The following is a 12500-nucleotide window of genomic DNA, read 5'->3' on the forward strand; positions in this document are numbered from 1 at the left end:
CAGGGTCCTTTCAGGAGAAGAAACTTTTAGTTATGTACTTACCATAACTTTAGATGTTTGGGATCCATCTCGCCTACATTCAATACTGATGGGCTCGGAGCCGATCCCTCGGCTCCGACTTGGCACGCTATGCTATAGAGCGAGGCCTCTTATTGGCTGAGCTATTTCTTATCCCAGGATGCACCACCACTAATCCCCCAGATCTTGTTTGTCCGCATTCATGCACACATGCACAACTTGTTTATATAACATTGTTAGATGTTTCAAGATGAAACAACAGGATTCGGACCTTCTGATATCCTCTGATCTCCAAGGAAGGGGAAGGAGGGTGGGTTATTAGAATGTAGATGGATCCCAAACATATAAAGTTATGGTAAGTACATAACTAAAAGATGTTATGTGATCCTATCTCGCCTACATTCAATACTGATGGGACAGCGTCCCTAGCACCTAAATCCTGGGTGGCTCATTGGAAAACACTCCTGAGCACTGTGGAACCAAATGAAGCTCGTCCTCTAGATGCCACATCCAATTTGTAGTGGGAAATGAAAGTGTGCGGGAAGACCATGTAGCCGCAGCACAAATGTCACTAATGGCAAGCTTAGAATGAAATGCTATCGAAGTAGCCATAGCCCTTGTAGAATGAGCTTTGACAGAGGTGGTAAGCTCTTTATTAGAATAAGAATAAGCTTGAGTAATACAGTCCCTGATCCATTTGGCAATAGTGACCTTTGTGACGGCTTTGCCCAATTTATTGTCCGCAAAGGATACAAACAACTGATCTGTTTTCCTTGTTTGTTTGGTCCTATCTAAATAAAAACGCAACTGCCTGTGGACATCTAATGTGTGGAATATGAATTCCGCTTTGTTAGAATACTTCGGAAAGAAGACTGGAAGTTCCAATGATTGTTGTAGGCAGAAACTGGAACAAACTTTAGGGACAAAAAATGGATTTGGCCTGAGAGATACTCTGTCTTTGTGAAAAAACAAGTACGGAGGTTTTACAGACAAAGCTTGAAGCTCTGAAACCCTTCTGGCAGAAGTAATCGCCACCAGAAAGGCAGTTTTCCACGATAGAAATTTCAAATCACATGTCGCTGCCGGTTCGAAGGGGGAGGAAGTTAAAGCGCGTAACACCACATCCAGATCCCATGGAGGAGCAGGATGAGAAATCGGAGGTCTTAAAAGCGTAGCACCTTTCAAGAAGGTCTTACACAATCTGTTGCTCATTAAAGGTGGGTTTATAGATTCGTGAAAATTGGAAATAGCTGCCAATTGAACCTTGATGGTAGAAACTGAAGAGCCTTGATTGAAAAGAGAAGTTAGAAATTTCAGTACTTCTGATACAGGAATCGTGATGGGATCCAGACCCCGGAGTTGAGCCCAAACAGCAAATCTTTTCCATTTGCTAGAATACAATTTCTTCGTAGCAGACTTGTGGGCCGAAGATAAAATGTGTACAACTTCTGGATCCAAGGTATGACTCCTGACTATAGTCGGAAGAGGAGGAGCCAAGCCGTCAATTTTAAGGTGTGTAGGGACTGGTGGAATAGTCCCGACTGATGAACCAATAGGTCTGGGATCTGATCCAGGAACCATGGACCTTCCAGAGCATATTTCCGAAGATAGGGGAACCATACTTGACGAGGTCAGTAAGGAGCAACTAAGATCATTTTGCTCCCCAAGAGAGATGCCTTTTGGATCACCTTGGGAAGGAGAGGAACTGGGGGAAAGGCATAAAGCAAGCCGGTGGGCCACGGACGGGCTAGTGCGTCCATAGGGCTCTTCCCGGGCCGGGTGAGGGAGAAGAACTTTTGCACTTAGCATTCAGTGGAGTCGAAGAGGTCGCAACATGGAACTCCCCATTTGCTGAAAATCTGATTTGCAACTGTAATGTTCAGAGACCATTCGTGTGGAGAGAGGATCGTTCTGCTCAGTCTGTCGGCTATCACACTGGTCTTGCCCGGGATATGAGTAGCCACTAGAAAGCGTTTGGTCGACACTGCCCATTCCCAAACTCTCATGGCCTCTCTGCAAAGGGGATAGGATCTGGTCCCTCCCTGTTTGTTCAGGTACCAGACCACTGACATGTTGTCGGAGTGAACGGCAATTACGCCCTGAGGGAGGTAATCGTGAAGGGCTTGAAGGGACAGAAGCACCACCCTCATTTCTAGGATGTTGATATGAAGTAGGGTCTCTTCTGGGTGCCATTTGCCTTGGACTAACCTGCCCAGGAAATGACCCCCCCACCCCATCTGGGAGGCGTCCGTGGTCAAAGTGGTCACAGGAGGAGGTGGAACAAAGGGTCGTCCCTGATCCACATTGGAGGGCACTAGCCACCAGCGAAGGTCCCGTTTGCAGGTTTCCGTGATCCATATTAGGTGACTGAGAGGGAGTTCCTGAAAGGACCACTGAGCTGAAAGAAGCCACTGGAGAATTCTCATGTGCAATCTTGCTAGGGGAACTAGAAGAACCGTGGCGGACATGGATCCCAATAGCTGCAGTACCATTCTGGCTGGGGCTTTGGATCTGGGAAGTAAGGCTCGAACTTGAGCCTGTATGGTTTGTATCCTGTCTGTAGGTAGATAGACCTGCATTCGGTTTGAGTCTATCTCTACTCCGATGAATCTTATGCGATGAGATGGCAGCAACACAGACTTTGGCCAATTGAAGGTGATTCCAAGGGAATTGCCCAGTGATATCGTGGCTTGTAGGCTCCGCAGTAGTAGATGCTTGGAGGTGGCAGTTAGGAGCCAGTCGTCTAGATACGGAAACACCTGGAATCCTAGACTTCTCAGGTGAGCAGTCACTACCGCCAAATATTTGGTGAACACCCTGGGGGCTGAGGTGAGACCAAAGGGCAGCGGAACTGAAAATGACTGCCTCCTAGGCTGAAGCGTAGGTGTCTCCTGGACGCTTGATGTACCATGATATGGTAATAAGCGTCCTTGAGATCTATGGAGCACATCCAAACACCCTTCTCCCGCAATGGGAGAATGGTTTGTAGGGTGACCATTCGGAACTTGGACTTTTTGACTGAACGGTTTAGAATGCTGAGATCCAAAATGGGCCTCAAGTCCCCGGTCTTTTTTGGCACCAAAAAGAATCTTGAGTAAGTCCCTAATCCGATCTGGTCTGCGGGGACCGGTTGGATGACTCCTTTTTGCAGCAGCTTTGAAACTTCTGAGGCTGCAGTTTCCCGTTGACTGGGTGGCGGGTCTGGGATTCTTTTGGACTGAGGTGGCGTAACCTCCGGCGATAATTCGAAGCACCCATCGGTCCTGAGTGATACCTTCCCAGGCTTTTAGGTGCCTCGGCGACCCCGACTGGCTCCGGAGCTGCACAGTCGGGCAATCCCTCAGGGACTGTGAAAGGCTGAAGAGCCACGAAAGGACTCGCGGTCTCCAGTGTTGCGAGGGCCTCTGCCGCCTCTGGGACGGCGTCTTCCAGAAGAATTTCCCCCTCCCTGCCTCTGGAAGGGGATCGTCCTGCTGTGAGGGTAAGACTTCTGAGATCTCGGAACCACATTTTCCCTCCTCTTTTAGCCTTGGGGTAAGGCCGAAAGGGAGTGGAAAATCGGACAGTCAAAGTCTTACCTTCTTGCTCGCAGCGGGTCAGTGTGTCCTTTACCTTGGGTCCAAACAAGCAGGACCCATCAAAGGGGGCGTCGGCAAAGGAAGACTTAAAGGCCTCCGCAATGACACAGGCGGAGCCAGGCTTGTCTCCGTGAGCAATGCCTGTACCGCTTACTCGCCCCTTCGGCCGCATAAGAAATGAGCCTCATGGATGAGTTTGAAATGGACGACAGCGTAGCCAGCTGAGAGCCAACCGTCTGGGCCAGCTCCTCAGGCAGGTTACCCAAGAGGATATCGGAAAGTTCTTTAATCAGATCCCTCTGAAATCTGGTAAAGTGCGTGAGATAGTTCAAGGACCTTAATGTAAAGGTCGCTGAACTTAGGGTGCGCTTACCGTACCGATCCATGCTCCTAGACTCCTTATTAGGAGGATGGATGGACGTCGAAGCCTCTGCTACATCTTGCTGGGTAGCAGATGCCACCACCAAAGCATCTACAGCCACACCTTTCGTCAGAAACTCTTTTTCTGGGGGTGCTGAAAGGAACTTATTAGGACGAGCAGGCACCGGTTCCACAGAGTCTGGGTGTTTCCACGCCCTTCGACAGATCAAATCCAAGAGCTCGTCGAAGGGCGGAGACACCCAGGAGGTGGAGGGCTGAGCCCCGAAGGCCTTAAGGAACACTGACTCATCAGCAGAAGGGGGTTTGGATTGCCAGCCGCCTCGTTGTTTAAGGGCTTCCAGGATGTCTGCAAAGGAGACATCATCTGAGGATGACTTAGGGGACCCCTCTGCATCATCGAGATCAGTGTCTGATGTAAGAGACTCATCAGGGGAGTCAACGTGCTTCCTCTTGCACAATCTTTTCCTGGGGAGTTCCTCTGAAGAAGCTTCAGAGGGACCTCCAGGAGGGGGGGGAACCCCAGTGGGGGTAACCTCAGGCCCCGGGGCTCCGCTGTTTAAGGACAGGGGGACTGCCAAAGACCCAGTCTCGGCATGCAGGGAAAGAGCTGGGGAGACCGTGGAGGTAGCTAAAGATGATTTGGCTAACGCACTCCTAATAGCCCTGAAGGCGGGACCACCAGAATCCTGGGAAGGTCCCACCTCCGTGGCCACAACGGTAGATGGCACTCCCGCAGCCGGCGAGAGGAAGGCTTGGGACCGAAAACATCAGTCCCGGCGTCCCCTGGGGCCGACAGAAGAAGTCCACGTGCGAACTCCGACTCAAGAGCCGGAGTTGGAGTAAGGGTCGGGCCCGACCCTAAAACCTCCATCGGTTCCACCAGCACCGGCTCCAACGGTGCTGAGGCTGTTGGAGGAGGAACCATAGTAGCAGGGTGGACCATCGGCTCCGAAGCCGAATGGGCTGGAGCCGAAACTAACTTTTGAAACACCGGAGACTGGAAAAGTCTTAGGAGCACCCTGTCGATGTCCGAATCAGATATCTTGGAGGATCTAGATGACACCGATCAGGTCCGAACCGATTTCTCCATCGGCTCCATAGGACTAGGGGACCGGCTCCGAATGGATTCGATTACTATCGGTTCCGAGGGAGATCTCAAAACAATTTCCCTCGGTGCCGATGAGGACTTTGGCGCCGAAGGGGAAGAGTCTGAGCCGGCAACCCTCATCGGCTCCAATATCAGTGGAGCCGATGAAGGTGACCCACCTCTCGATGCCCCAGTCCTCGGCTCCGAAACCAGAGGGGTCGAGACTGGAGGCATCGAGGCAGACCGTTCCGCCCTCGGCTCCGAAGTCCGTGGAGCCGATGGAGAAGCCTGCCTAGGTTTTTTGGCAGTCGGTTCCGACAGACTGGTCGGAGCCGACGCTTTTTCTTTTCGAGAGGAAGAGGAAGATAAAGCCTCCTCGAAGGATGGCTTAATCAACCCTTTTAAAATTAATTTATTCTTCTTCTCCTGGAGGACTCGATGAAAAGGCGTGACACACGCTACAGGACTCTTGTAGGTGCTTGGCGCCTAAACAATAAACGCACGAGGAGTGGTCATCCGTTATGGACATTTTATAACCACACCTCACGCACTTTTTAAACCCAGAGGGTCTATGCTCTTTAGACATGCTGACAAACCCTAAGATTAATACACAGAAAAACTAGTTTTAAGTTTTTTTTTTTTTTTTTAAACAAAAACAATTCACTACTAGTAGCACAAACACAGAAAAAAGAGGGTCAAGACCCTCTAACTTAAGCAGGTACTTGACACAAAAAGGCTAGATAGTAATAGAAACAGAAATAGGGGAAGGCCCCTCTAACTTAAACAGGAAACCTTCCCTTAAAGAAAAAACACAATTTCCTCAACAGATTTTCTTAAAACACACCTGTACCACAACAATAGCTGTTAAAACAGCTTTTGGGTTCAAATAAGCAAAATTCCTGACAGGAAAAGTCTGAATAAAACAGTACTTAGCCCAGCCAAGTTTGAGACCACGTCCTAGCTTGTAAGCGGCAAACGAGATCTGGGGGATTAGTGGTGGTGCATCCTGGGATAAGAAATAGCTCAGCCAATAAGTGGCCTCACTCTATAGCATAGCGTGCCGAGTCGGAGCCGGGGGATCGGCTCCGAACCCATCAGTATTGAATGTAGGCGAGATAGGATCACATAACATCATTCTGTTTTTCCCATACCCATATGACTGGCTCCTAGCGTTTCATTAGGATCGTCTTTTAGCATCTTCTGTTTGGTTGGCCCTATGTTTTCAAGCTTTTGAGCTTTTTATAAACTTGGAAAATCCTTTGTAGTCTCAGCTCAGATAATTGTCTTCACTGTGGCAAAGTAGAACACTCTTAACTGTTGGTGCTTCCTTACTGTGTTGGGCCCAGAGTCCATAGCCTTGCAAGCCTATGTGAGGCTACAGTGGAGGTTTCATATTCAGACCTTCCTACTCATCCTGGATCTTGTTTGTCTCATACTTGAGGATTCGCATGGTTCAGTGGACTATGAGATGTCAGAAGCTACAAAGCTGTCACACCTGGTGATCTAGTGGTTTGGAGTTTGCACTTTCACTGCCACAGCCTGGGTTCAATTGCTGGCCAGGGAATTTCAGTGGATTTTTTTGGGGTTGGAGGTTGGCATAATGTCTAAGGTGTTAACCTCAGAGACGCAAGGTAGAAGCTTGATTCTCACCTTTAAAAGGGAAATTAGTTAGGCTTAAGAATGACCAACAAGGGCAGTAGCCTAGTACTTGCCTATCAACACTCTCAGAGTTTGTTTTAGTAGGTTCTTGAGTAATAACTAAATTCCCACCACTCTCAATGTGTGACTTTTCTTGCAGCAAATGTTGTTGCATGCTGTGCTGCTGGTTTCTTCCTTAGTGTTTGGTGAGATCACCTGGGCTTTCTCTTTGTTCAGGTAAAGTGTGACTCATGTAATCCAGATTGAGCTGGACACATCTCTGTTTTTAAAAGCTCTGGAATGATTGTTGATACCAGAGGCATTCCTGCTTCACTCCAGAATATCAGGCCTTGCATGTGGTACAGGAACATGCATGAAAGAAGTGCTGCGGATCTGGCATAAGGCAATAGACTAGGACACCAAAAACAAAACTGGAAACCAGTGCCAGCCAGCAAACGAGAACCATCTCCTCACATCTAAGAAAACTAACTAGCTACCCTGAATTTAGAAAGAAGCTTTTTGCAGATCTATAAAAAAATTACAACTTTCACATTCCAGGGACATATGATAGGTATCCTACAATTAACACAGCATGTGAAGCACATAAATACCACTAATAAATTCTATCCCACTATGAAATCCATAATTTAGTAATGTAAATACCCAAGGTGATGATGATGCTGTTTTCCTCTTTCATTTCTAAAGTATAACTTAACTTATGTTATTTTATAATGTACCATATACAATTCTGATGATCTACAACTGCAATCATTACAACTTTGATGTTTCCTAAGATTCTGGTATATATACCTCTCTCATCCTCTATAGAAATGTAACAGTTTCTGTGCAGTCAGTGAAAAACTTTGGTAAAATTCTGTTTCTCTGTGATTTGCAATATAATTTACTCAGTCATGCTGTTTCTTTTTGTAACTACTACTGCTCTGGGTTGTGGCTGAAAAGGGACCTAAGACCAGCACACCTACCCAGTTAAACTAAACTAAATTAAAAATATGGCACTTAACTAAGTCTGCTGACCTAGCCATAGGATCAAATAGTCAAAGTTACTGTAGATTATGCAGAAGTTGCAAGTCCACTTTGAAACAACCATCTTTTCCAGAGCGCTCTTCTGATTTAGAGATGTCTGACAACAGCTCCACAAAGCAGCAGAGGAAAAGGTCCTCTTACTCACCTTCTTCAAAGCCTTGAACTACTTACGAGGTAGTAAGATAAAATGCTGAATCTCCAGGACCTATATTTGACAGAAGTAACATATGGTAGAAACTGCATAGGGATGCTTTGTGAGACTCTGACGGGGTTTACAGAGGGCATCTGATTTCTCTGGAACAGACGGAGATGAATATAGATGTTTCCAGGCTATGAAGTGTGTTAGCCATCAGGATAGGCTTCATATGGTAGAGGATAAGCTAACTCTAATAACAGTTTAAGTATTTTTGGGAGAAGGCAAAGTAGTAACTGGCCAGTCCATAGTAGGCTTCATAAGGCTCAGTCTTCCCAAAGAAAGGACCATCAACAGTAGAACTGCAAAGAATGGAGATCCCATTATACTTCTTTGCTGCAGAAACAAGGCAATAAGGATCAGACATTTAAAGTGAAGGAGACACTCCCCTATCCTTAACTCCAGCATGAAGGCAGCCCGTGTTTTCCTGCCATATGAGGCCATCTGCTGTCAGGGGACAGAACTCTGATGCTTAGGAAAAAGCATGATGGACAAGGTACCTAGTTATAAGCCTACAAAGAGCCTGGTAACTGCATCGCTCCATGTTCCCAAAGTGAGTGCTGATGCACCGGAGAGGAAAAGTCCCATCAAACTGAGCAATGTATATACATCCATTGTCTGGATCAATCCGGAGTCCCAATGTGCAACTGACTAAGGGAACCTTTTCAACTTTTGAGCATGACTTGGGAGTGGGCTGGTAGTGAAGCAGTGAATTTTACACCCTAAGCCTTCAGTGGGAAACTTGAGAGACTGCTACAAACAAGCTGGCCAGATGCAGACTTGCTCTAGACATTCAAGCACTGGATCGTTGATATCTGCATACACAGATATCCTCCCAAGATGGTTCACAGGGATGCAACTCCCACACTCCTTGGTGTAAGACTGAGTCCTCGTTAGTCAAGGGAAAGATCATGAATTCTGAGGAATGTAAGGCTGACTTAACTTAAGTGTAGATTTTGAGGGAGGATGCTTTGATACATGCATGACCTCTAGATCACTTATTTTCTATTGTTAAGTTGGCACCAACCCAGAAATCTATAAAAGATCCCCCAAATCTCTACACTCTAGGTTTATAGGTGCATACTAGGCTGTCTTGAAGGGTCATTTTAAGCCTAGCTAATAACCCGGAGTCAGAATCAAACCCTGCACCTTCTGTCCATAAGGTGAAGACTTTAACAATTATGCCAAATCCACCAACTTAAAGATGAAAATAAAACCCTGTATCCTATATCTGTGAGGTAAACACCTTAACCATTATGTCATCTCCAAACCCTCTTTGTGCTGAGTAAACATCCCCCCCAAGCCACTATCCTCTTCGTACTGATGCTCAAGCTTTCATTTAGGTCTCCTCTGAATGTCTATGAATGGTATTTGTGGGAATGTTTCACTCTGAGCTCCCTCCCCATGCAGTAAAGGGAAACATGGTATAGGTCTTGGGTAATAATCTGATTAAAGTAGGAATGCTTTGAAAACTTATGGCGTTTAACCATTCATTGGTGGAAATTTCCTATGATGAATGTTAGGATCAAGATGAGAACTGCATTAGCTGCCACAGAAAAGAATTACAGAACCCGGGGACTAATTTTTTTTTCTAGTCCAGCACATAACATCATGACTTACAATAGTTAGTCAAGTACACCCCAAAGCATAGGAAACAGTGAATATTCCAAACTGTGTCAAGCTAGGACATCGGAACAAAAAATCTGAAAGGATGCCCACTACAAAGGCCTGTGAAGTTGTATCTCTGGATAATGGGAACCCTCCCACAAGCCAAAAACTTGTAAGCACAAGGATGAGGTAGAGAGAGACGTCATCTCTTTCTTCAGAACTAAGTCAGCCTTACCAGAAGAGAAGGGGCTCTACTCCTCACATTCCTCCCAATATGGGGAACTGAGAAGGAGAGAAAATGCTTATGTCAATTTAAGTACTAAATTGTTGGTCATCTTAATGAAGATGGAAGAAGACAGCCTGGTGAAAGACAGTATCAAATGCCTAAGCTCTTCAGTGGACATTAAGTTCAGATGAATGACCAGCCACTGAAGATATCCCAGTTCTTGACAAGAAAAAGATTATTAAGCAAGAAACTGCTAATGTAGTACAACAGCCACCCAAGAGCAGAAAAACAGGACTTCAGTGAAGGTAGAAAGAGCTCAACCTAGATGCACCCTCCAAAGATCAAGTCATTTCTTCAACTTATGACAGGGGATTCTGAAGCTTAATAATCTCTGAGCCCTTGAACAATTAACTGGAGCGACCTATCCTTTATTTTTCAGGCATGAGAAGGCATGTACCTTCTCTTTCAAAACATATGAATGCCTGAGGTCAGGCCAACAAGTAGGAAAACTGGCCAGAGCCTTCCTAATGGAATTAATTCAGTTAATTGGTAACTTTCTCCATCTGCTGTATTCTACAGCTACCATATGAGAAGTGCTGAAAAGAATGCACTCAAGGCGGAAAAAGCAGCAAGAATGTTATTTTTATTTAAATAATAAAATAAAACTAATCTGTAAATCAGGAAAGAAATTCTAGCCACAGTCCTGAAGAAACTTATTTCACTAAAGGTAGTCAAAAACGCAATTGCTGTGTTATGTTCCAGGGAGAGAAAAAAAATGGAACGAGGCAGTATTTACATGAAGAGGTGTGTACGTGCGTCTATGTGTGTGCAAGTGGGGTTATTGCCAAGATGAACTACTTTGCATTATTGTATATGAACACAAAGTATGCACAATGACTTTCCTGGAGACAATCTGTACAAGCTGGCTGTAGCATATTTTAGGGTCTCCTGAGCCTAAACCAAAGACACTACTAAATTATGAAGATGTGTTTTAGGATGCTTCTAAGGTAATGTCAAGACCTGTAACAGCGAATCACATAACTATCAAAAGCAAAATTCAGAAGCTAATTGGAGAATCTCAGAACTTGGTATACTAGCATTACAGGATTTTTGCAGGAAGGACTGGCTCCCGACCCCTGCATCCTCAACATGGGAGGCAGTGTCCTATCCTCCTCCTTACAAATACTGACTCTGAAACTACTGTATCTCAAAGTAATGGGAATACTCAGAGGTAAAAAATTCTTGGACTTAAGATATTCATTTCCCTTTTCACACAATTAGTCACACTGTTCCAAAGATCGTAACTGTATTTCTCACTTCTAGCAAAAAACAATTTGATTTTAAACCTAAATGAAAAGTTTGATTTTAAACACTCTCCCTGCCTATATTTGGGTCTATATTATAATAACGAAAGTTCAGAATTTCGAACGTTCACATGAGCAGAAATTCAGGAACTCGATGTTGTTATTTTTTGATCGCAGTACACTGAAGATCGGAATATTTGCCCTTTCCTCATTGTACTGTGATCTCGAAGTTGGAATATATATTTGGGGGGGGGGGTGCAGCCCCCCCCCCACAATAGTGATTCTGAGTTCTTGAATTTCCGCTCTTGTGAGAGTTTGAAATTCTGAACTTTCATCATTATAATACAGACCCCTACACTTCATCACAATGTCATGTCACAGACATGAATCTATTGGCTAGAAATGAAGGGTGCTCTGCATTTAGAATGAATGTAAAAATTATTGCTCTGAATAGAAAAAACAGACAAAGCAACTATTTTTTTATACCAGGTAGTCTAGTAAGTACCATAAACAGTCAGAAAACGTAAACAGAGGATTTGGCATGTGGTTATGCAAATCCTATAATAATCAGTTAACACAAAGAACACAAGTTCACATTTCAAATATTTAACAGAATGCATCAGCAGATAGCAAGATTATTAGTTCACAGAATTAATGCTCAGGACAAAAATATGATTTCTGCAACAGTGAAGTCACCTTTGATGCAAAAATTAAGACATGAAGGATCTGAATAAAAGTATACAGCTAATTTGACAACTGACATAACTGGCAGCTGTTATGGCAGAAGACAGAGGTTTGGAACAGCCCTTATCATTCAAAACAAAAAGGACAACTATTATTATTTTAAAAGTATTCTTACCTTGAACAGATTGATATTATCAATTTTTGCCAGGAACAAAAAGTCATTGATTGACTGTAGAGTTGTACCTACAAAAAATAAATAAATAAAAAATAAAGTGGTGGTAAAAACCTAAACTATGTTGCACTTTCAAGTGAAGGAATGCATTTTACTATCACAACTTTAAGAGCACAAATACTAAGCTTATCAAAGAAGTCTACCTTTAAAGCAATAGCTTTACAAGCCTACACTGTAACCATCTACACAAATCTGCGAGCAACTTCTGTAATAGAGGGGCAATCCCAACAGCATAACAATGTAAACCTGTTCAACTGATGGCTTTTAAGCACAACCAGCTTAATAGCAACTCTTGCCTCCTCTTTTGTGCAGGCTTCAGGAATATGAAGCAGCTCACCTTGTAGGTCCATAGCCGCAGGGTTACCACCTGTCCCACTTTGCGAGGGACAGTCCCTCTTTGGGCAGTTGTGTCCTGCAAAAAAACTGAAAAAATGGAAAATGTCCTGATATTTTAGGACAAAATTATTTCCTATATTTCATGTAATAGTTGCATAAAACAGTTATTCT

At 44.6% G+C, this 12500-nt stretch overlaps 1 protein-coding gene across 1 annotated transcript in view; it reads right to left on the bottom strand.

The window, feature by feature from the left end:
• The window catches only part of DDX11 (DEAD/H-box helicase 11), a 1280855-nt gene that overhangs the window by 551133 nt on the left and 717222 nt on the right, over nt 1-12500 (bottom strand). Inside the window, exon 14 of the mRNA XM_044087617.1 lies at nt 11937-12004. Coding sequence (XP_043943552.1) covers nt 11937-12004 — 68 coding nt within the window. The remainder of the gene's footprint in view (nt 1-11936; nt 12005-12500) is intronic.

This window comes from Protopterus annectens, chromosome 11.part0 (assembly GCF_019279795.1).
Source record: "Protopterus annectens isolate FY-2018-M chromosome 11.part0, PAN1.0, whole genome shotgun sequence".
Classification (NCBI taxonomy): Eukaryota; Metazoa; Chordata; order Ceratodontiformes; family Protopteridae; genus Protopterus; species Protopterus annectens.